Raw genomic sequence first — 26,306 nt, forward strand, 5'->3', positions numbered from 1 at the left:
ATGCACATGGAAACAATGTGTATAATGCTGTTGCTGGGTGGAGTGCTCTGTCAAGATGGTTGAGAGTGTTTTTCAAGTCTTCTAAATATTACTGATTTTCTGTCTACATGTTTTAACAATTAATGGAGGTGTTGAATATCCTCAACTATTGGGCTGGCCAAAAACTTCCTTGAGGTTTTTCCATCCCATGTTAAACATCCCAAATGAAATTTTTGGCCAGCACGATACATTTGTGGGTTGGTTATTTCTCCTTTTAGTTCACAGTCTTTTCCTCACATATTTAGAAGCTGTTATGAACATGTTCAGGATTGTTAATTTCCTCTTTGTGATTACAGACAACCATCTTAATCCTTAGTCTTGGTAACATTTTCAAGCTCTGAAATCTACTGTTTACTACTAGTATGGTACACCTGCTTTCTTTAAATTATTGTTAGTATATCTTTGTTTATACTTTACTTCAAACCTAGTGTCTTTGTAGTGAAAGCGGGTTTTGAGAAAATAACATATAATTGGGTCCTGTCTTCTTTTAGTCAGTATAACAATCTTTGCCTTTTTATCAGGTGTTTACAATTTATAATCAATGTGATTATTGATATGGTTAAGCTTAAATCTATTATCTTGCTATTTGTCTTATTTTTCTTTGCTCCTTCTCCCCTCCTTTTGGATTTAACTGAATACTTACTAATGATCCCATTGTAGTCTTTTGTTGGCTTGTTAGCTATAACACTCTTGGGGGATGAAAGCAATTATTTTAGGGCTTATATTATATCTTTAACTTATCACAGTTTTCCTTGAAGTAATATCATACCACTTCAGGTATGGCATGCGAATGTTACCATAGTATATTTCCATTCTCCCCTTCCTAAACTTTGTGTAATTGTTTATCTTTTATTTTGAAATGTGTTATAAACTCCACAGTAAAATATTCCTGTTTTCAACAATTATCTTAATAGATATAATACCAAAAAGGGGGGCTTTAGTATTTAGCTACATATTTACTGTATTTTCACACAGTACTATATCTGTTTGAAAGATTTTAAAAAACATTTCTTGTAATGCAGGTCTACTGGTGTATTTATTCAGCTTTTAGATGTTTGAAAGTCTTCTTGTTTTGCCTTTGTTGTTTGAAAAGATATTTTCACTGCATATAAAATTTTAGGTTGACAGGTTTTATTCTGTCTTGTTCCTTTTACATAATATCTTTATATAAACATCTTTATATAAAAGATGTTGCTCCACTGTCTTCTGACTCCCATAGTTTTCCATGAAAAGTTTCCTATCATTTTTATCTGAGCTCCTCTGTATGTAACATGCCCTCCCTCCACCCCGGATGCTATTATTATTATTTTTTAATCACGGGTTTAAAACCATTTGATTAAGATGTGCCTTAGTCTTCATGTTTCTTGTCCCTGGAGTTCATTGAACATCTTAAACCTGTGGGTTTATAATTCTTATCAAATTTGAAAAAATGTTGGCCCTTGTCTTCAAATGATCTGAAGAAATATGAACATATAAAATAAAAACCTTTTTCTCTTTCCCTTTCCGTCCCCACATCCATCTCTTTTCCCTTGAGGACTCCAACTGTACATACATCAGGCTGCTTGAAGTTGACTCACAGTTTATTAAAGCTCTGTCCACTTTTTTCCAGTCATACTTCACTCTAAATTGAGTGTCTACGTTTTCCAGTTTTCTAATCTTTCCTTTTGCTGTCTAATCTACTGTTTATCTCACCCAGATTATGAGGCTTTGTTTTTTAAATCTGATTGTGTATTTTTATCTTTTATATATTCTGGTCCTTTTTATATCTTCTAGGTTCTAATCTTGCCTCTACTTCTGGACCACTACCTTCTTGACACATATAGTTACAGTCTCTTTTTGCACAAATAATAATTCTATATTTTGTGTCATTTCTGGATCTCTTTTTCCTCCTTCACTTATGGTTTTATTTTCTGGCCTTTTGCATCCCTGACAAGTTTTTCACTGGGTGCTAGAAGTTTTGCTTCTTACCTTGTTGCTAACTGGAAATATTTGCATCCCTATGTTCTTGTACTTTGTTCAAAGAGACAGTTACTTAGAAACTGCAGACTCTGCAGCCTTTGGTGCAAGGTGAATTCCGCTTTCCTACTGAAGGCACACTTTTCTGACTCTCCTACCCAGTGCCCTGTGGACTACCAAGTTTTCTTCTGTGGCAGCAGGAATCCACACTATTAACAGCTTTGAGTGAACTTCGGTGACGACTCCCTCTGCTCCTTTCAGGCGGTCCTTTTTCCAGCTGCAGTAGCTTCCTCCATGCAAGCAGCAGCACGCAGCCTAAGTCTCCAGGGGACCTTGCCAGCTCGCTGTGCTCTCTTCCTGTGTAGCTCACCTCTCTCCTGTACCCTACCCTACGAGCTTCATCTGTTTTGGCCCCTCTGGACTCCCAGGTCTGTTTCCTCAGCTCAGGGAGACCTCTGGGCTCTGCCATGCTGCTCCCTCCCAGAGCTGCAATCTTGAATCTCTGTCCAGCCATCAGCTGGGGCCATCACAGGACTCGATTCATTTCCCTTCTCTGAGGGATCCCTGCCCTGCATTGCTTGTGGTCCAATGTATGAAAACTGTTGTTTTATACACAGTAGCAGGTCTTTCAGATTTTTTGAGAGAGAGTATTTCCAGTTCCTGTTCTGAAAGGAAATGTCAAAGCCATTTTTGGAGGCAAGATTGTTACTGCAATGTTAATGATTCCTTTTAAGAAAGGGGAGTGGAATATATCACTTCTTGGGAGGTTCTGTTATGTTCTGAGAAAAACAAAACAAAACTTTCAACACTGGAAGATCTGCACTCAAATTCTAGTATTGCCACTTTGGACAAATTAACAGTTCTTTCACTGGTAGAACAGCACTAGTAATATATATTATTAGGTTGTAACATTTGAATGAAATATAAACCATCTATTATAACACGAGGCACCTTACATGGTTTACTTTTCTTCTTTTCCTGCTAAGAAAATGAGTATCAGAAGAAGTTATTTGTTAGGGCCCTGCCTGCACTGGTAAGAGTGATTCCAAGCTTTTTTCCTCTCAAATATCCTCTCTCTCATAGGGAAAAAAATTAATCATAATATGCTATTGAAAAGCCAGACACAAAGAATAAATGTGACTTTTTACCCTGTGAAATGAGTGGGAAGGAAGAGCCTCGTGTCCAGCCCTGTCTACTTCTGGTTTGGACTTGGCAGTTTTTAAAGTGGGGAACAGTCCAGAATTCCAGCTCTGTCAGGAAAAAGCAAACAAATGAAACAGATGATAAATCATTTCTCTAAGACCTAAAGCCAAGCTGGCTCTGATAGCTGCTAGAAGGGTAGCAGAAGTCAATTTCCTGGAGTATTTACAGAATCATTTGTAAGGATAACATTTTCCAGACGTTTAAAGGGAAGGCTAAGGGTAGCTTTCTAGTCTGCAGACTCCACACTGTCAGCATATATTCAACAGGCAGCTGCTGGGACTACTACCTCCCACCCTTAACGCCTCCCCATCGTCCTCTAGAGAGCCCTGACTTAGGCAGTGAAATGGGGATAAGCCATGTCTGTCCTTTTTGAATACACAGAATCTAAAGAAGCAACAGGTGAGTGCAACAGCTACTAGAAAATGGAATGTGCTTTATGGGTAGTGTTAGCTTCAGAAAGACAGAGATAAAAGATCAGCAAACTTTCAAAGAGGAGGTGACTGAATATTTCAGGATACATGCACACGTGGAGCAGGGGAGGAAAAGACAGCATTCTAAATCAAAGGAGGGAGGCACGTACTGGGCAATGGCTCTGAGGTCTGACCTATACAGGACTGGAATGTGTCAATCAGAAATGCTTTTAACTGAAAAGCAACAGAGTCCTCCACTGATAGAGCCTCCAGATCTCGAGGTCTGTTTGCTCAGAATGCCCAGAGGTATGTGGTTACTGGCACTGAGTCAGGGGCTCAAGAATGTCATCTGGGAGGCAGGTTCTTTATTTCTGCTCTGACATCTTTAACATGGTGGGTTTCCATCTTTGTACTTTTCACCTCATATTTGCAAGATGGTTGCCACAGATCCAGATCCCTTTAACTAGTGTTATGAACAAGAAAAAAACAAAAGAGCTTTCCTTTATTCAGGGTAGAAAAAATTTCCAAGACTTTCCCCCAGATCTTCCATTACATCTTATAGGCCCCAATTGGGTCACCTGATCATCCTCAGAGGAAAGGTTGGAAAAATATCTGGACAAGAAGGAGTAACGTGAACGGCCTAGAAAAATCATGATCCATCCCCGGGGCTGGGCACACTGCTGCCTTAAACAAAGTTGAGTGTTCTCAGCAAGGAAAAAGGATTAAACAACCATTGGATGAGCAATGAACAATAACTACAATCCCGTTTTTGAACTTTAATTCAAATTCTAACGAAACAAGAGTTCTAAAGGAAAACAAAGTCCCAGATGATCACTTATACCTCTAGTTTTGTAGATTTATTTATTTTCTCCTCTCAGGTCTCAAAGGGATCTGACTGTTATTCCTAAGAACGACAGGCTTCCCCAAACCGCAGTTTCAAGTCTAGATGCTATTGAGTCTCCTCCTGCGGTTCTGTAGATTTTACCTATTCTACAAATTAAATTTCCAAAAGAGGAAGCTAAAATTTTTATTCATATAAAGCCTCTCTTTATACATTTGCAACTTAATGAGGACATAACCGCTGCCTTTCTTAAGCACCACGAGACCACCCAGTCATTCATGACACAGACACTGAATACTTTGATGAAGCAAATGAACTTGTTAGCCAATAGCTAGTTGGACCGCGGGCCTCCAGTCAGGTTTATATTTATACTAATGCCGCAGATATGCTACCTACTTTGGTAATTCTGAGAAATAACCCTTTCATCCCCCTTCACGGACGGTGTCTCTTCACTGTTCCAAGTCTGGCAGGGCACGTACCAGTCACGCGGGCCACTGGGACCTGCCTCTAAACACTCCCACTTTGAAGACCCTCTCTGGCTCACTTCCGAGAGGAGACGGGGGAGAAGGTGCCTCTCTCCCTCACAGCCTCCACAGCACTCCTTCAGGCGCTTAGCAGTCTCACCTTCAACTTTCCCTGAAGCGAACAGGAAAATAAGGACTTTGGTTTTTTGTTCCCCTGGAGAACTCACACTGAAGAAATAAAATGGCAAAGCTGTGGAAGGTAAAGGAAGAAGGAGAGGGGGGAGGTGGGACTTGAAGCGTGTTGGCCGTCTCTCCTCACACGGCCCTTCTGGCGCCCCATCTCCTAACGACCAGCAACAGGATTACTTCACGCTTCAAGCCTTCTTAGACCCTGGGCACCAATCCCGTTTCTCTACAGCCACAGGGTCCCCTTGTGGGGCCGATGTAACCCAGAAAGAAAATTCACTGAGGGGGTTAACTGATGACTAAAAGACATTTAATAAATATCGAGGGAAGAGGCCTCAAGGATGGCCTGGGTCAAGTGAAAGGACAGAGGAAAGTGCTCCTCCTGGGTGACTTCAGCCAGTACGGGCACACAGCTCAGCCTGTGCAGGCCTGGAGCCCCCAGCCAGCCGTGGGAGGCTGGTGTGCGAAGGCAGCCTGCCGCCTGCAGCCCTGGCTTCTCTGACAAGATCAGAAGGCTTCAGGGGTGGAGGCGGAAGGTGGGGGTGTGGGGAGGGAATACCCACAGTGAACAAAAGGCTGAACAGGCAAGGGGCAGTGCTTACGATCTAGAGAAAAAGTACAAACGATACCTCGCCTGAGACCTCTGCTGTGGACCAGGTTGGGGGGTGTGTGTGTGTGAGAGAGATGACTGGGATTTTTGGGCCTGCAAAGACAAAGGTTAAAGCCCAGTGTATTATTTCACTGAGGACACGTTTGGAGGAGGTAAGGGTGGAAACAGATAAAGTGACAGGCAAGAGGAAATGAGTTCCTGCCTCTTCTGTGCAGCCACGGCAACAGTCGGGTGCTGTTGCAAGGTTGTTTAGAGGAGACGGACCGTCCTGGATTTAAAGGTCTCACATGCAGAGGTTATGTCTCTTTCCACATCTGGGCAGTTACCCTCCATTCCCTCCTGCGAACAAATGCAGAGCTATATCAGAAGTCACCATCCCAAGAAACATTTACTCCATTTTCACGATCCTTCCGGAGCCCCCCACCTGACCAGCTGTCACCCGAGGGAGTGACGGAGCATCCATATTCAGGGAGTATGGTTGTAACGTAACACCAACCGGCAGAGAAAGGCGAGAGGCACAGGGACAAGGAGTGGGGAGTGGTAACATGAAGCCAGACATAAGATTCCAAGGCTGGAAGGAGGAAGGAGACAGCTGGGACAGGGGCGTGAAGAGGGGCAGACAGACTACAGCAAGGAGCGAGAAGTCCTCCGGGTATTAATTCTTCCCTCCAATTCAATGTCACTCACTTTTCTCTCAATATAAGAGGGCACCTATTCTCACTCGGCACAGCTATAAGCTCCAGGCTGTGTGCTGCCCGGCTGCAGTCCGAGGATGCACTCTGCATCTCGGGCACGCTTCTGGTCCCCCTCTGCTTCCGGAAGCCACACGTCAACATCAGGTTCACTTTTTTGTACTTACCTCTAAACGGCAATCCACTCCAGTACTATTGCCTAGAAAATCCCATGTACAGAGGAGCCTGGTAGGCTACAGTCCATGGGGTCGCAAAGAGTCGGACACGACTGAGCGATTTCACTTTTACTACTGTAGTGAAAGTGAAAGTGTTAGCTGTGAGTAGTGACTGACTCTGCCACCGGAGCCCGCAAGGCTCCTCTGTCCATGGGATTCTCCAGGCCAGAATACTGGAGTGAGTAGCCTTTCCCTTCTCCAGGGGATCTTCCCAGCCCAACGATGAAGCCCACGTCTCCTGAATTGCAGGCAGATTCTTTATCACCTGAGCCACCCCGTTCATAACTACAGAGGCTTTACAAAGTCACCTGAGGCTGTAGCTTAAAACAGAAAACACAGCCTTAACTCTGAGGTCTTAGCTGGAGGGAAGTACACGCCACCCCAGGGCCCAGAGGCACCCCCCACGCTTGATCTTAGAGCCACACGAGTCCCCCACACTCCTTTCCTTGCTAATTCCATGAGAAGGGAATACAGAATCAGCTAAAGCACTAATTTGCTGTTGTTTAGTCATTAAGTCGTGTCCGACTCTGTGATCCCCACAGGAGTTTAGCCCATCAGGCTCCTCTGTCCATGGGATTTTCCAGGCAAGAATACAGGAGTGGGTTGCCATTTTGTTCTCCAGTGGATCTTCCCAACCCAGGGAATCTTCCCAACCCAGGGATTGAACCTGTGTCTCTTGCCCTGGCAGGTGGATTCTTTACCACTGAGCTACCTGGGAAGCCCCAAAGCACAAACAGGAACAGGCTATAAAGAGGAGGCACAGGGTTGTGGCAACAGTAAGAACAGTCTCCTGGGCATCCACAGTCAGGCCAGCCTCAGCCCAGGCCCACAGAAAAAGTGATTTCTTTTTGTTTTCCTTACGTCTTTTTCTTGGTCACGCATCTTCAGTTACCTAAACTGTCTATCCGAAAATGACTGTGGAAGAAATAAGCAGCAATAGGTCGAGGTGCTAGGGGAGATCAAGTGTATCATGTACCTTAGCAAAGTTACAGTTCAGAAATGAGTGTTTACTTAAGCAAGTAAAAACCAATCGCAGGGACAGGCTTCCTGGGTGGTCCCAATCCGCCCTGCAGTGTGGCACGTGCAGGTTCGGCCCCTCGTCAGGGAACTGAGACCCCACGGGCCACAGAGCAACTAAGCCGGCACCTCAACGACCGGGCCTGCTCTGGAGCCCGTGTTCCACACGAGAGCCTGGACACCGCAGCGACAGATCCCGCGTGACACAGCCAAGACGGCCGGATCAATAAACAGTAAACCGCAGGGAGAGTCCAGGGGTTCCCAGGGCTTGGGGACTGCTGATTCGAAGGCCACGCTCCCCGCGGGCACACCTCTCTGCCCTGCCACGGGCCTGCCTGAACCCCCACTGCGAGAAGGGCTTGCCACAGCAAGTGGACGAAACTCCTTGAGGGTAGAGGAAATTGATTCTCCTTAACGAGGCACTGTCAGAGGCTCAGAAACTCGGGGCAGGGATAAAATGCAAGCAGAAACGATTTCATCCATGAGCTGTTAGCTAGACAAAACCCACAGGAAGATGAATACTCAGGCAAGCTCAGCATGAACACGCTGTGTGACGGGTGACTGATTTGGGTTTCCTCACGAAAGACAAGTCTGTTCCAGAAGAAAGTAAGTTATAAAGTCTGAGAGCCAAGAGTAAAGAAGATAAAACTCTATTAAATGAATACTCACTAAAGAACAAATGAGAGCAAAAAGTATACTAGACATCAGCTGAGAGATAATGATGCTTATAGGTCATTGAAAAGGTTATAGGAGAAATCATATAATTTGTTTTTAAAAAAGACAATTGAATCATGGTTTTCTTTCAGAGATGGGTAATAAAATGGACTAAACTATTGGATGAAAAATGGGTAAGAATCTGACAGATTTGAGATAATTTGTTATCCTGCAACTTGTCTTTTCTTTTTACTTGGTTGGTACTAATGCTAAGATTTTATTAATTCAGGAAATAGCTAATTAATACAGGAAACACTCATAATCCTATTAAGCACTCCAATGCTCTGTTTTTCAGTCTACATAAAGATGTAGCAAATATTAAGAGGGCATATTAAGTGTTTGATATACTCAGGTCTAGTGGAAGGAAACTTACCATAGATAGGACTTCTTCAGCATATAAATTGGACTAAAAAACATATTGTGGAATGGAGACATCTATTTCACTTTATTTACGATGCCAAGGTGTCAATCAATACTTGGTTAGTCAGAGGTAGAAAGACATTCATTTTGATTGTCTTCAGGAACACAAACACAGTTTCTTTGTGTCTGCTCGAACAACTATACTTTGCAGCCTGTCCCAATAAAATAAAATTGTACTTCTCTATTCACCACTGCAAACTAGTTAACTGTTCATTTCAGCTATACATTCATTATTATACTCTGCTTCATGATGGCTATTTCATTTTATATAAAATAAAAAATGACTATAGCTTGTGTTAAAAAAGATAGATCATAGAAATGTACCTTTTGACCAGTAAAATTTTACTAAACAATCTCATCATATTTCAGTAGAATTTGTCTTTCAATTTCATAGTTTTTTGTGTTGTTTTTTTTTTACTGGAATGAAAACAACTTATGGATTTAAAAGATTTCTGTTTAACTGGACAGGAAAAATACTATAAACGTAATTTCTGAATAGAGAAAACAAAATGCAAGTAGCAGTGCTTTCTTCACTGCTGTAATACTTCCTTTTTAAAGGTAAACAAAGCAGCAATCATCATTTTGATTCCAGGGAATGAAAACTTAAAACTGAATTTACTAATCAATTTGGAATTCTGAAGCCAAAAGGATCCTTTAACCGTACTGCCTAACAGACAAGTCATCCTAAAGTTAATCATAATGCAAAATTTTGGGCTAATTAAAATGGCTCTTTCTGATACTATGGTACCAGAGCCTGTCTTTTTTGGTGGGTTTCAATCTGCCATAACAACCAGACTAGGATTACACACAAACACACAGAAGCATACAAGGCTTGACGAAATTGAATACGGAGGATTAAGCATTTAAAGTTTGGGTTATAATTCTTGTTGCAACGCAAGTTCTACTGCGTAGAATTTAGAACATAATTCTATAGAACATAATTAATTTACAACGGCCTAAGACTTTTCAGCAATAAAATTACGCTTAAAAAAATATACCATTATCCCTATATGTTACATTAATTGTAGATTTCACAACCACTTCAGCCTTGTATTAACTTAGAAAAGAGTAACTTGTCCCTGAAAAACTCTAAAGAGTGATGGTATTTCAATCAAAACAGTCCTGAACTAACTCACAATCAGCAGTGACTACATTTTGTCACTTCCTTGCTCTAACAGGAGTAAAAATGATGATAATGAGTTTTTTAAAACAGGCTAGGGAATCTGCATCCAATTAGTGATGACATGTATTTCTTCACAACCACTGGATTTTTAGAATGTTTTTAGTTGTCAAACAAATGAAACAGCTGAGGGAACAAACCGCCAAACCTGCCCAAACTACTTTTGTTCCATAGAATTTGATCCCTTCTAAATCGACAATGGCATACAAACTTAGCTATGATGAATCCAGTCCTTATAAATGAAAACAAACATAATGAATCGATAGGAGGAGGTTTAAAAATAGCTTCATTTGCTTTTAAATATTCAAGTGTAACGTTGCCATAAGAGACTAAAACAGACATTTCAACTGTATCAGATTTGTCAGTTTCCACCTGATTCTAACCTGCCATTAATACATAAGGTTCACTGGGCTGCCAAAGAGCCCAGCTAAGCGGATCGTGGGGACATATGAAGGTATCAATGGAAGGAAACCACATACGCCACAGCCTTTATCCAAACAGTATGAGATCCGTCTTTGCATCCCTGAAGCAAGAATGGCCACTTTCTCCAATTAAATTGCTCTATACAAAATAAAGCAGCATTGTCTGTGAAGAGTTACTCCATACCCATAACATTTCAGTACTAATTCGAAAGTTAAAAAAAAAAATACAGATCAAATCCATGTACCCGTGATCCTTTTGTATCTTAAAATGCAGCCATATTCTTAGTTTCCACCAAGAATTATATTGGAATGAACTAAAACATCTTTTAAAGTCATTTTAAGTATACTCTTATTTCTTACTACATTTCTACATAGATTATTTAATATTGCTTGTAGACATAATTTAATCGATAATATATCATAATTTCAACCACTACAGTGACCCAGAATGAGATTCTGGCTATAGAGGGAGCTTAATTATTAAGCAACATTTTCCTAAAAAGCTTCTGAATTTCTGATTGGTAAGAAAATCAAACAAAAAAGAGCATCCCTCATTGAAATAACACTGAAGTTCAAGCTCGGGTCCTCTTCTTTGTGTTCAGCATAATTAACTCTCCAGGACAAAATAATGAAACATTAAGTCACATTAATAAGTTACAGTAATCTTCAAGAAAACTCAATGGGCAACTCTGGCGTTACAGTTGTGTATCTTGGGTCCAACCTAGGGGTGAAGTCCGGGAAGTTTTTAGATGCGCCGGTACCAAAAACATCAAGGACTTTGCGGTTCATGACAGCAAACCTGTAAAACAAGGACACAGGGAATAAGCACCTAACGACGTCGTAAAAGAAGATGATTCGCTTCGTTTATCTTTCATGGGATGGGAAGACAGAAGAGCTGACACGGCAAGAGACTCAGTGGCAGATTCAAAAGTCATTTTGCTACTCTTCAAGATGCACTGTCTCGTTTTCTTTGAAAAGATGCTAGTCCCCAAACCTGAAGCCCCAGAGATTATCATCATCATTTCAAACCCTTCCAGAGCTCTTTCCTCTAGATTGTGTCAAACAGAAAAATAGGTTCATTGTGATTTTCTTGATTAATGGATGAATACAATTATAAGAAGCTACATATATAATGAATGAGCTGACATTTACGGACAAGCGAAGGTATTAAAGGTAATTCCTCCCGTAACTGAAATTTTAATGTCTCACAATCAACAGAAAATACATTCAAATGTGCAAATATTTAATGAAGAGGAAACAGCTTATAGGTTTTCAAATTTTTAATACACACAACAGAGTAAAAACATGCCCTCACTTTCTCCATCACCTTTTTTTTTAAAAGACACATATTCAGCTAATGTGCAGGATGGACCTTCTGCATCTCTCTGCCTGATTATAAGCTCTTCTTCTCTGGGGAAGATACCAGGGTGAAATTAGCTTTGAGTCATTGGCCAGTGTCATTGTTCCAAGAACCCATAAATGTGACTTTTAGCTCCTTTCCAACGCTAAGTTCCCTTCCAAAATAATCAATGGGTTAAACTCACTGATGTGCAAAGAAACATAAATGACAAAGAAATAAATGATCAAATGATAACAATATAGATTATAATGTAGATTTTAATGATTAAATAATAATAATACTACACAGTGTCATGGCTAAGAGGAAGGATTCTGAAGCCAGACTGCCTGGCTCAACCCAAGCTCCATCCTTTACTAGCTTTGTGATTCTGCAAGTGCTTAAACTCTGTGTGCATCTCGGTCTCCCCACAGGTAACGCCAAGATATTAACAGTACCTAGTACCTGTCTCACAGAGCTATTTAAAAGATTAAACACATATGTATGTATATGTGTGTTGTGTGTGTTAATGTGTGTATCTTAAAACCACTTCTGGGACACAGCCAGAGCTATACAACTGTTTGCTACTATTACTATTAATGACAGCAAAGTCAGTGGCAGCTACTATTTACTGAGTGCCTACTAAGTGCTAAGGGCTGCCACAAACATTGATTTTCCCACAACCATACAAAGTATGCATTATTGCTTCACTGTAGAGAGAAAGAAACTTGAGGCTCACGAGGGTAAACAACTTGCCCAACCAGTGACACAGCGAAGGGCACTGGAGCTGGGCCACACCCAGGTTTGTTCAACTCCCAAACTCACAGTCTGTGTATCAGGCTACGTTGCCTCTCACTAGATTATAATCAGGAAATGCAAACACCAGCACCAATAAAGAACATGACAGTAAAGGCAAAGAAAAATACGCTTACAAAAATCAGGTAAAAAAATATGATTATTTTTCATTATTTTTCCAAAATGGAAATCAGTCTATTGTTTAGACAGGATTTCTAAAGAATCTGTTTAGTATTTTTAAACAAAAAGAAACATCCCATATTATTCTTATTAAATTTTAGATCAAATTTGTTTTACACCTAGATAGCTACCTTACCAAAGAATACTCCCTCAAGTAGACAAAAAGATTCAAAATCCTTTTTGTGGTAGTTGCTTTTTTTTAATGATCAGTTAAAACATATCATAGATATCTTACCTGCCCTTGGTGAGTCTTAAAAGGAACTTCCAGTAAGATGGTCGCAAGGTCTGAACTTCCATGACAGCCTAAAATTATTCGAGACTTTTTTTAGTAAACAGCAAACATTATCCGTCTTAGGCAATAGAATACTTTTATCTCTATTTTTATCGCTCATTGTGTTAAAAAAAAAAAATACCCTGACAGTGAAAAAAAAGTGTAAGTTGACTTTCTAGAATCTTTGTAAATATGCCTTCAGATAAGAATATTGTACATGAAATAATGATTGAGTCAATAGTCATTATTATTAGGAAGCATTTACTAGATATCCATTAGATATCTGGCACTTCACTAATTATAATGAGTTTACCAACCTGGCAGGATTATCGTGAGAAAGTGCAAATAAAAGCTATCCCCAAACCTCTGCAGAAGTCCTAAGATCATTAACATCAATAATGGTGATTACAGAACTTGAAGAGACTGAACAATGCTTTTATTAAACTAGACTCTATCCCTGTCCTCACTGCTTGAGTAATGTTGAGGAAATGCAATTATTCTTATTTATGTCGATGGGATCTGTTTCTCCAGAAGTAAAATTAAATGAGGGCATTCTAGCCACGATACTAGAGTGATAATTTTCCTAAAAAACTGTACTCCATTGAAACCTAAAATGGTTGTGTTCGTAAAACATGACCTGGCCCACTAAGTTAACATGTTTAATGATTGGATACTTGTAAGCTATCTTGCTAATAAGACAAAAAAGCATACAATGTAGAAAATGGAAATGCTTCCGGGCCTTTCTTTTCCCCTCATTGGTTTAATACACATTAGAAACAGAAATAATTCTATTTCTCATTTCAAAAAGCTATACTTACTGCCTGGAAGCAAATCGCTGTAGAGATGGAATAGATGATAGTGTCTGCATGGGGAAAATAGGGCACCTTTCCTGCTTCAATGCCTTTGAAATACATTGTCTGCAAAACAAGCATCATGGGAGATTTATAAGGAAAACAACTTTAAATAGCATTAACAACAAAGTGGAGCAATGCGTTCCTTATCTACAACTACTTTTTCTACCTTTCAAAATCCTAACACTCCTTCCAGAGCTCAAATTACAGGTATATCTTCCCTGACAGAGTTAAGTGTCAGCCGTTTCCTTTCCTTCAGCCCCTCACCCCAGGCCCCAAAGGCCAGTAATAACACATTTCTGTGAAATTCAACAGCACCTGATTTCTACCTCTTTCATGTCATTTATTCTTCAATGCTTTCTGTACAGTGTCCAAGTCTTCCCTTCTCTGTCAGATCTATTCATTTAGTTCAGTTCAGTCGCTCAGTTGTGTCTGACTCTTTGTGACCCCACGGACTACAGCACGCCAGGCCTCCCTGTAGATCACCAACCCCTAGAGTTAACCCAAACTCATGTCCATTGAGTCGGTGATGTCATCCAACCATCTCATCCTCTGTCATCCCCTTCTCCTCCTGCCTTCAATCTTTCCCAGCATCAGGTCTTCTCCAATGTCAGTTCTTCACAGCAGGTGGCCAAAGTATTGGAGTTTCAGCTTCAACATCTGCTCTTCCAATGAATATTCAGGACTGATTTCCTTTAGGATGGACTGGCTGGATCTCCTTGCAGTCCAAGGGACTCTCAAGAGTCTTCTCCAACACCACAGTTCAAAAGCATCAATTCTTCGGCGCTCAGCCTTCTTCACAGTCCAACTCTCACATCCATACATGACTACTGGAAAAACTGTAGCCTTGACTAGATCTTTGTTGGCATAATAATGTCTCTGCTTTTTAATAAGCTGTCTAGGTTGGTCATAACTTCCCTTCCAAGGAGCAAGTGTCTTTTAATTTCATGGCTGCAGTCACCATCTGCAGTGATTTTGGAGCCTAAAAAAATAGTCTGTCACTGTTTCCCCATCTATTTGCCATGAAGTGATGGGACCAATGCCATGATCTTAGTTTTCTGAATGTTCAGTTTTAAGCCAACTTTTTCATTCTCCTCTTTCACTTTCATTAAGAAGTTCTTTAGTGCTTCTCCGCTTTCTGCCATAAGGGTGGTGTCATCTGCATATCTGAGGTTATTGATATTTCTCCCGGCAATCCTGATTCCAGCTTGTGCTTCTTCCAGCCCAGCATTTCTCATGATGTACTCTGCATATAAGTTAAATAAGCAGGGTGACAATATACAGCCTTGACGTACTCCTTTCCCAATTTGGAACCAGTCTGCTGTTCCATGTTCAGTTCTAACTGTTGCTTCCTGACCTGCATACAGGTTTCTCAAGAGGCAGGTCAGGTGGTCTGGTATTCCCATCTCTTTCAGAATTTTCCACAGTTTGTGGTGATCCACACAGTCAAAGGCTTTGGCATAGTCGATAAAGCAGAAGTAGATGTTTTTCTGGAACTCTCTTGCTTTTTTCATAATCCAACGGATGTTAGGAACTTGATCTCTGGTTCCTTTGCGTTTTCTAAAACCAGCTTGAACATCTGGAAATTCACATACTTCAAGTTCAAGTACTATTGAAGTCTGGGTTGGAGAATTTTGAGCATTACTTTACTAGCGTGTGAGATGAGTGCAACTGTGTGGTAGTTTGAACATTCTTTGGCATCGCCTTTCTTTGAGATTGGAATGAAAACTGACCTTTTTCAGTCCTGTGGCCACTGCTGAGTTTTCCAAATTTGCTGGCAAATTGAGTACAGCACTTTCACAGCATCATCTTTTAGGATTTGAAATAGCTCAACCGGAATTCCATCATCTCCACTAGCTTTGTTCGTGGTGATGCTTCCTAAGGCCCACTTGACTTCGCATTACAGAATGTCTGGCTCTAGGTGAGTGACCATACCATAGTGATTATTTGGGTCATGAAGATCTTTTCTGTATAGTTCTTCTGTGTATTCTTGTCACCTCTTCTTAATATCTTCTGTTTCTGTTAGGTCCATATCATTTCTGTCCTTTATTGTGCCCATCTTTGTCTAGAAAGATCTCCAGTCTTTCCCATTCTATTTTTTCCTCTATTTCTTTGCACTGATCACTAAGAAAGGCTTTCTTATCTCTCCTTGCTATTCTTTGGAACTCTGCATTCAAAAGGGCATATCTTTCCTTTTCTCCTTTGCTTTTTGCTTCCTTTCTTTTCACAGCTGTTTGTAAGGCCTCCTCAGACAGCCATTTTGCTTTTTTGCATTTCTTTTTCTTGGGGATGGTCTTGATCCCTGTCTCCTGTATAATGTCCCAAACCTCCACCCAAAGTTCATCAGGTGCTCTGTCTATCAGATCTAATCCCTTGAATCTGTCACTTCCACTGTATAATTGTAAGGGATTTGATTTAGGTCATACCTGAATGATCTTAAGTCTGAATTTGGCAATAAGGAGTTCACGATCTGAGCCACAGTCAGCTCCCGGTCTTATTTTTGCTGACTGTATAGAGCTTCTCCATCTTTGACTGCAAAGAATATAATCAATCTGATTTCGGTATTGACCATCTGGTGATGTCCATGTGTAGAGTCTTCTCTTATGTTGTTGGAAGAGGGTGTTTGCTATGACCAGTGCGTTCTCTTGGCAAAACTCTATTAGCCTTTGCCCTGCTTCATTCTGTACTCCAAGGCGAAATTTGCCTGTTACTCCAGGGGTTTCCTGACTTCTTACTTTTCCTTCATTTATTCATTCATTAAACATGTACTGGTGTAAACCTGGTTAGTGCATAACAAATACTAACGCACTCTAATCAAGATATCTATACAGATTAGGTTGCAGACCATCACATGTGTATGTATGTATATTTATGTCTATCATGTATATATGTATGTGTATATATTAATATATAATATATAATATATGTTGGCTCCCGAGAGGAAAGAGCAACTACTCTGTCTAGGACAAAGGACCAAAGAGAATTTCAGAAATGACTACACTGAGTAGTGCTTCTCAAACATAAGAACCACTTCTTAAAAAACAAATTTCTAGTTGTCATGGCCTGATGCTTTTATAATAAAAATGAATTATTGGAAAAAAAATTTAAACACAAAGTTGAATTAAATTTTTACTATTACATTCAAAAAACAAATTACTCTATTGAGGTGCTAATAAAGTTTCCAAATGCTTCCTCTCAGTTTCTCTCCTTTCTCTGTCATGAACTGGTATGTGCGGTTCATGGACCAGTGTTAGCCTGCTGACCACACTTATAATAGTGTGATCTTGTAAGAGGTCTAGGATCAACAACTAAGTAAGAGAGGAAAAGCAGGGGTAACAGATAGGGTGAAAATGCATGATATTTATGAGGGATTTCTAGCAAATCTATATGGCCAGAAAATGGGATAATTCATGGAGATGGGTTTTCTGGATTGTGGGAATGCTAAAGTGAAACTAATAAGAAAAGGGGAAAGATGACCAAGACAGAATGGTGTTTCAATAGGTTGGAGGGGGGTTTAAGAAGATATGAGTGGTCCATGAAATAAAGAACATAAAATAATTTTTTCAAAGAAAAAAGTTACCTACGCAGGTGATTTTTACTTAATATTCATTATACAGTAATACAGCATTTTAACATAAAACTAACTCCAATTAAAACAAAGGGACTGCAAAAGATATGTGTGAGGTAATATTGAAAAAGTAAGTTCTAACTGGATAACGATAATATTGAAGAATTAGCAGACTTCTAAAATGTATGATATGCATTTTGTTTATACCCTGATGGCATTGTTGATTTGTTTGTTTTTAAGGAGTCTTTATCCTTTAGTTTTATTTTTCAAGGACTCTTTCTCCTGAGTTGTTTATGAATGGAGTGACTTGATGTCTGGGATTTGTTTTAAAATAATTTGGTACCTGGGGATTTGGAGCAGTATAGATGAAAGGAGACTGGCCCAATGCTGTGAAGTGTTGAAGCTATATGATGGGTACATGAGGAGTATCACTTTATTCTTCCTACACTTGTGTATATTTGAAAATGACACAGAGAAAAAAAGAACAAATAGGAAAACTGGCTTGGTAAAGATTCATAAAGATTCACTTTCATAAGATTAGAATTTGCTTTTGAAACTGGGATATATATTGTTGCTGAAGTAGCTAAAAGGCTCTATATCGTTTGGCTGTATATGCATAAAAATGTTTGCTTACCTCTACCAATTTGGAAGCTAAATACATGGAAATTGTTGTGCTTTTATAAAACATCATTGATACTCCTGCCAAAAATCCTGAAACAATAATAAATAAGGCAAAACCGATCAGAACTCAAAAGTACTTCTTTGTTATTACGTCACTCAGAAACGTTAATTCACTTAAATAGGAAATAATGGTTTTAGCACTGACTTTTGCTATAACAAAATCGAGGACAGTAGTACAAGTAATGATATGAAAATGGGGTGAATTCTTATTTATCATATTTTTTTAAACTTAAAAATTGACCTTCAGAATTAGGAACCACAGTTCTGATAACATAAGAAACAGCAGTGGTCTTACCAAATAGAACAATTTTTAAAGGCTGCTAGTATCATTCTCATTTTAAGTGGAAATATCCTTTCATTTTTGTCCCGAGAGCTCAAACCACACTTAGTGCTGCCACCACACTTCTCTCCATTGCTTTCATTCTATAAGTGGAAAAGCAAGGCAGCGGGAGGTCTGGAATACTAATAGCAGGGACATTACTAAAAAATATCTGAAAAATCATCTAGTCAGCTTAAGTAATAAAATATACTGAGCTTACCGAAAATGTTTAGTTTTTATGGTTATAACATTACTTGAGTTCCTTAAAAAATTATTTAAAAACATGTCAGCTGCCAGTGGTAAAATCAAAATGCTTGTAAGAAATCATTAGTCACTTATTAATATTTTATGTTCTTTTGTGACACATTCCCTAGAATTTCTGGCCTGTCGCAGGACAGAAACCCAAGTCATTATGTTGCCAACTCAAAACATCAGATGGCAAGAGAGCCTTGGTATGTTCAACTTCACAAGTACAAAATATTAATACTAGTGCCTTGATGGGGATTCTATTAGAAAAAGGAAGATACAAGGAAATCAGATGAATTTGAAAACCATTTCTGCTTCACTCCTATCATAGACTGATGTGATAATATATGTATATCATATATATTTTATAATATATATATTATACTTTTTTACCAGCTATAATGGCATGCAGTTCATCATCCAGATTTCTGACCCAGCGCAGGAAGCAACTAGTACCCTGTATCAAGAAGAAAATACAATTCCTTCAGTTGTTTCAGTTCTAAGAGAAAAACTGCACGTAACATCTGTAATGGGTGAGTCATCAGCTGGCCTTGGAGGCAAATTGGTGATCGTATTTAAATTAAATAAGGTACAAGATACCACAAAAAAAATTAGATTAAAAAAAGAAATGAAGAGCTCTGGAAATGGTAAAATGAAGGTCAATTCATTAATTTATTAATAGAAGACATGTTTTTCTTATCTTGTGCTGTGCTAAGTCGTTTCAGTCGTGTCTGACTCTTTGAGACCCCATGGACTGTAGCCCTCCAGGCTCCCCTGTCCAGGGATTCTCCAGGCAAGAATACTGGAGTGGGTTGCTGTGCCCTCTTCCAGGGGATCTTCCCTACCCAAGGATCAAACTTGCATCTCTTATGTCTCCTAGGTTGGCAGGTGGGTTCTTTGCCACTAGTGCCACATGGGAAGTCCTTTTTTACCTAGAATTGCTATAAAAATGAATCAACGCTCTAAAGCAGTGGTCAGAAAACTACGACCCACTAGCCAAATCTAGCCTGCCATCTATTTCTATATGGCTCATAAGCTAAGAATGTTTTTGCATATCTCAAGGGATAAAAGTAAATAAAAAATATTTTGTGACGCATGAAAATTATATGAAATTCTAATACAGTGTGATTAAGTTTTATTGGAATACAGCCATGCTCATTCATTTATATATTGTCTATGACTGCTTTTGGAGAAGGCAATGGCACCCCACTCCAGTACTCTTGCCTGGAAAATCCCATGGACAGAGGAGCCTGGAGGGCTGCAGTCCATGGGGTTGCTGAGGGTCGGACACGACTGAGCGACTTTACTTTCACTTTTCACTTTCATGCATTGGAGAAGGAAGTGGCAACCCACTCCAGTGTTCTTGCCTGGAGAATCCCAGGGACAGGGGAGCTTGGTAGGCTGCCGTCTATGGGGTCGCACAGAGTTGGACACGACTGAAGCAACTTAGCAGCAGCAGCAGCCTGACTGCTTTTACACTGTAAGAGCAGAGTTAAACAGCTATGAGTGAGACCAAATGCTTCACAAAGCTTAAAATCTCTACTATCTGGCCTTTTACAGAAAAAGTTTTCTGACTCCTGGTCCAAAACAAAAATAGCAACAATGCACTGTAGGATTTATAATATATAAAATAATAAATGAATTGCACAAAGGATGGGAAAAGGGAATTAAAAGGTGTGGTAAGATTCTTAAACTATACTAAAGTGGTATCAATATTATTTGAAAATATTGACCAATAAATTAAAAATGCTTATTATAAATGTTAACAAAATCATTGCATTTAAAAAGAGGCATAAACAATAAGTCAATAGTGAAGATAAAATATAAAAAAATACAAAAAACTAAAATAAATTTAAAATATATAATGCCCAAAAAAATCCAGGAGGCAAAAAATAGAAACAAAAAAAAGAAACAATAAAAAATAACTAATAAGGAAGTAGATATAAACTCAACCATATCAATAAATGCATTAAATGTAATAGTCTAAAGATTCCAATTAAAAGACAGAGGTTATCAAGTTGGATATAAAAGTAAGAATCAACTACATGTTGTCTAAAAGAAACAAAACTGAAGTCATGGAAAGATTAAAGGAAAAGGAAAATATACCATCAAAAATAATCAAAAGAAAGCTGAAGTAGCTGTATTTGTAACAGACAGTAGACTTCAGAGCAAGGAATATTACTGGAGATAGAGGGACATTACAAAAGGGAAAAAGGGCCAGTCCACCAAGAAGACACAGAAGGAATAAGGTTTGTTTCCCTCTCCTTCCTTTAACTACATTTTTATGAAGATGCAAAAAAGTGATAAATTTTTCAAACATCTCATGACTTAGAAATATGCTGTATCAATATTTTTATAATAGATTTTCTGACCCAGTTGCATTTAATTTTGTTTAATACCATTAGTTTATATTACCTAAGCAAATAAATAGCAGCTAAATGAAAACAAACCAACCTATGCTCTCAGACATGCTAGATGACGGAGAATAACCAACCCAGGCTAACAATGTCAGAGATAATTCACATATAAACATTTAAGAGTTTATCTTAAGAATAAATACAAACATGATGACACAAGAAATGAAAAAGAATCTGAATAAAAACATATAATCACCAATATTCTGTTCTATTAGTTATTGTATATTAAAGATATAAGTAGTGTTTCCTAGCCAAATCATAACGTTTCCTAGCCAAATCAAAATATTTTCAATGTTAGTTATGTTTCATAACGAGTGATTAATTAACTGTAGTTTGGGGCTTCCCTGGTGGCTCAGAGGTAAAAAATCCACCTGCAATGTGGGAGCCCTGGGCTTGATCCAGGAAGATCCCCTGGAGAAGGGTGTGGCTACCCACTCCAGTATTCTTGCCTGGAGAAAATGTTTTCAATGCTAGTAAGCAAGTGATTAATTAACAATTGTTTACAGTTTGTCACTTTTCCCTTTTCATGTCAAAATACTTTCTCCACATTTACCTTTTCTTGGAGAAGGAAATGGCAACCCACTCCAGTATTCTTAGGGTTGCACAGAGTTGGACACGACTGAAGTGACTTAGCATGCATGCATGCATTGGAGAAGGAAATGGCAGCCCACTCCAGTGTTCTTGCCTGGAGAATCCCAGGGACGGGGGAGCCTGCTGGGCTGTCGTCTATGGGGTCGCACAGAGTCGGACACGACTGAAGTGACTTAGCAGCAGCATATCTACCTTTTACAGGTAATTAACATAAAATGATACATAACCGTCTTATACAAAATAATTCCAGAATTCAATTTTTCACAGCAGTTTCTTTTAAACAACTGTGTCTATACTTGTGTGTGTGCACGCGTATGCAGACAGCTCAACCTTAGTTAACACACTTTACCATTTAAATTTAGAATACAAATTTTAGATGTTTAATAAAATATGTCAGTAATATAATTTACATATCAGTGATTCCCGATAAACAAAAGGCCATTACTTCAAATTGCAGAGTACTTACTGTGTCACAGATGATCCATGTATATGTGTTTAGGTGTGTGCTTATTATATATGTGTGGGTACATTTACAGGAACATGTAGAAAGAGGTGGAAGAACATTAACTTTGTTTATTTGAGAGAGTGTAGTAGAACGAGTGGGAGGAAGATGGAAAATGACTCATTATTTATATAAGTTACGCTGGAAAATTCTTACTGGTTCTATCAAGGGTTGATATCAGCTAGAAGGGTCTGAAAATGTTTAGATTAATACTCAGGCAGTAAATGTTATTAAGAAAAACACGTAGGCCAGGTGTATTAATATCACTTTTGACGTTAGAAATATTAGGAAGTTCATAATTTCTCAGTGATTACATTATTGAAAAAAAAGGAGTTTTTGAAAAGTCTTTAATATTATGAATAAATATAATATATCCAAACTTTAAAGCTTTAAGAGACAAAATGTCCCCAACTTCTATTCCCAATGTATTATGTATATCTGGTGATATTTATGAATACTACAGAAAGAAGTGTTAAGAAAAGTGACAGATGAGTTAAGGCTGTTATCTCATTTTAACAATCAGTTCAGTTCAGTCGCTCAGTCGTGTCCGACTCTTTGAGACCCCAGGGACTGCAGCACCCCAGGCCTCCCTGTCCGTCACCGACTCCCGGAGCTTACTTGAATTCGTGTCCATTGCGTTGGTGATGCGACGCTATTTGTTAAAAGCCTTACCTTGTATATGCTAACAAAAGAGCCCAGAAAAGCTCCGAGCTGGAAGTTTTCTTTATTGTAGAAGAGAGAAAGTAGCCGGGATGGCTGTGTAAACAGATGCCTAAATGCAGAGGGAATTCGGAGGCAGCACTGGATCAAGTATCCCACGCTAAACATTCTGATGAAACCCTGGAGAAAATTGGGAGCAAAGTCTGATTTATAACCAAATTCTGAAGTCTGATAGGTATAAACTTCACTGTCACAGAATCAAAATGGAACTAAAAATTTTAAGCTTATATTGTAGCCATTTTCAAAACTAAGTCCTAAAACCTCAAACAGTTTTAAAAGAATTACCTTAAAAACAATCACGAGAGCTTGCAGTGGATATACTTTCTACGATTTACCAAGACTTAAAAAGTTTCCCAAGCACTGGCCAAGACTGTCTACGTACCAGACTTCTACTTCTTGACATTCTGTTAACAATAACTGGGATTTAAAATCCCTAAACCACCAATGAGTTTTAGAAACAAAAGCACTGAAATTCCAAAAAAAAAAAAAAAAAATCCAAAAAAGCACAAAAAACAGTTAACAAAACAAAATGCTTTTGGAAATTTTAACAGAAATTTAAATGATCAAGTTTAAAGAATTTTCCAGGAAAATAATGAAATCTAGCCAGGTTTTAATTTCTGTGCTCAATGTGTCAGACTAAAGCATTTCCAGGGAATGGTACCTTTAAGGTAAACCAAACAAAATTTGAAAAAGCAAATTTGCTATAAATCCACATTTCCTGTCACCATTTCCCCATATTACCTGCAACTATTTATAGTGTAAAAGGGAAGGGAGAGGATGACTAATGTTGGTCAATTTCATTTCAGTACTTAGGAAACTGAAGTTTGAGGTCACTTAATACTGAGAGACGGAAAATTTCAGTCATCTTGAAACAAAATGTTATTTTTAAAAGTATTTTAAACATGATTCGACCAATACACTATAGTATGGATCTCCTATAACACTTCTCTTTCACCCCCACTGGAATGGAAAAACGTCGACATTCTTAGCAGTGTTTGCTGCTAAGTTCCAAAGATCAGGTTTGTATTTTTTGGATAGCACCCTTCTTTTAGAAAAATTTTGAATTACTATGAATAAACAGTCATCAATTTATCTGAAGCTACCTAATACCTGGTTAAAACATGAAAATTAAATTGCCCAACCAATTAGTATGAATTATCACGCATTTGTTTAACTGAAACTGCTCAGTCCGTGGTTAATTCATGAACTGATCACACTTATATCTTGTCATTGGTAATCTTGTAATATTAACCTGAGGGTTCAAAGATCACACTTGTGTTCAATCGTTTCATGCTATTTTCAAGAGATCGATTATCCCTCCATCTGTTCACCCTTTCATGTATTCAGGGAAGGTTCAGTGAATGCCTGTCGTGTGCCAAGCATTACATTAGATGCTGGGGATACAGCAGTGAAGGGGACACAAAACTCCTGCCTTCATGGAGCTCCATGCCCATTAGAAGAAGAGAAAATACGTAAACAAATGTAATTACAGAACACAAAAAGTGTTGTGAAGGCAATAATCAGGCCACTGGGTGAGATATTAAAAGGACAACCTACATTAGATTACTGGTAAGGGAAGACTACTAAGGACTTGATGTTTAAACAGACACAAAAGAGAAGGAACTAGCAGGAGAAAGACATTTCAGATAGCTTGGACAAAAACGCACAGAGCCAAAAGAAGGACTGACGGGTACCAACCAAGAGTTAATGTGAATGGGGTACAAAGAGCATGGGGGAATGTAATTCATGTGAGTATTTACTCAGGGGTCTGATTTAACAGGAGGGGCAACTGAGCCCATGGGATACTGAGGTGCACTGTCAGAATATTTAACTATACTTGTGGGATAAATTCCTCACCCACAAATCTCCAAACAATCGTACATTCACGGACATAATATTAATTACAATGTACACACATATTAGAAAGCTTATAGTACTGGTACACATTTGAAAGAATGACTACTTTTTTTCATAGATCAGTAATTCTCACTAACTTTCTCATATAATTAAAAAAAAAAAACCATCTCTCCTCTCCCCAAAATTTCACCTACCTCTAGTTTAGTCAGAATACTTTTCTTAGTCTCCCTCCTGAAATCTGCCCCCTAGAGTAGAAGAGGGAATAATAACCCTCGCACGGAGTTGGCAGACTCCAAGGCTGCCGGCAACATTCCTTTCCTTTCTTTTTTCTTTTTTTTTTTTTTTTTTTTTTTTGCCACTTTAAAAATGGGGCAGGAAATCAGATTTGGAAGGAGTGGAGCAGAAATTACTGCCTGATGGAAAAAATACTCTACCGCCTTTACCCCCGCTTCCATCTTTGAGGGTTTTAAAGGTAAGCGCTGGCTTGGCTGAGCCACCACCAACACCAAGCCACAGGCACCCACATTCACAGGCACCAACGCGATACAGCCCCTCCCAAGGGGGACCGTCAGGAGGCTGTCTTTTGAGGTGCTGTACAGCTCTGCTCCTCTCCTCATCCATAAGGCGGGGATTAGATGTTGTGACAAAGAACATAAATTTTCTACAGCGTCAGGATTGTGAGAGCACCGTCCAGAACTAAAGAACTTGCAGCAGATGGTACCACCTGTGCCAGACTAACCGCAGTGACAACACTTCCTTCCCAGGGTCGGTGGGGATGGGGGCCGGGGCCGGGGGTGGGGAGCTCTGCTCTGGTACACTCATATATTAGGGAGCAGGGAATTTATGCCAGTGGGCATAACTAACTTCTTAATGTAGAACAACTGTGGACATGCTCCAGTTACCTTCATGCCTTAAAAAATGTAACAGCTTCACAAGTCCAAAAGCAAATGCCACTGTCCCAGACTGGGTAGCCTATGTGCATGGCTGCTGAGCCCCTAGCACACAGCACGGTCTGGGGGCCTTGGTCTCAGATATATTCTAATGAGGATACACTGCAAAGTATTTACTAATTTTAATGACTTGATTTCTCGGTCATTTTTGTTGTTGCTGCTTCACCTTCTTTTGGATTGGCCAAAAAGTTCGTTCGAGTTTTCCTACAAGATGGTACAGAAAATCCGAACAAGCTTTTTGGCCAACCGAATATTTTTGTTTTATGTTAAATAAGCAAGCCAATTTCAAAATTATTTAACAAAAGATCTGGTAAGTGAATCCTAAAAGCTAAATTGTCACCTATTTTTCAGAAGTATCTTACTCGGCAAGTCAAATGCAAAGAATTATAGCAATTATTGTCAATTTTTCCATTTACTTTGAAATTATGTTTTAATAAAAAAGTTCTTTCCATACACATTCCCTGTGGTTATTAGATTTTATATACTTACTTTAATGCAATAAGAGATGCAATTATCCTCATAGTGTTTGCAACATCTATGCCTTGGTCCATGCTTACATCTGAAAACAAACCAAAGGAATAAAAAAAGTTAAATTGTGTGTGTGTACATGTGTGTATGTCTGTGTGTGGATCTGCTTAAAACTCTCTAACCAA

General features: G+C 39.1%; 1 protein-coding gene across 1 annotated transcript in view; it reads right to left on the reverse strand.

Moving 5' to 3' along the window:
* Nucleotides 1-8,768: 8,768 nt before the first annotated feature.
* TMEM135 (transmembrane protein 135) overlaps nucleotides 8,769-26,306 on the reverse strand; it is a 264,007-nt gene continuing 246,469 nt past the window's right edge. The window contains exons 9-15 of the mRNA XM_006069758.4: nucleotides 26,143-26,212; nucleotides 22,799-22,966; nucleotides 19,010-19,073; nucleotides 18,005-18,081; nucleotides 13,770-13,868; nucleotides 12,916-12,983; nucleotides 8,769-11,168 (exon numbers count right to left, since the gene is read on the reverse strand). Coding sequence (XP_006069820.1) covers nucleotides 11,036-11,168; nucleotides 12,916-12,983; nucleotides 13,770-13,868; nucleotides 18,005-18,081; nucleotides 19,010-19,073; nucleotides 22,799-22,966; nucleotides 26,143-26,212 — 679 coding nt within the window. The 3' untranslated portion in view covers nucleotides 8,769-11,035. The remainder of the gene's footprint in view (nucleotides 11,169-12,915; nucleotides 12,984-13,769; nucleotides 13,869-18,004; nucleotides 18,082-19,009; nucleotides 19,074-22,798; nucleotides 22,967-26,142; nucleotides 26,213-26,306) is intronic.

This window comes from Bubalus bubalis, chromosome 5 (assembly GCF_019923935.1).
Source record: "Bubalus bubalis isolate 160015118507 breed Murrah chromosome 5, NDDB_SH_1, whole genome shotgun sequence".
Lineage (NCBI taxonomy): Eukaryota > Metazoa > Chordata > Mammalia > Artiodactyla > Bovidae > Bubalus > Bubalus bubalis.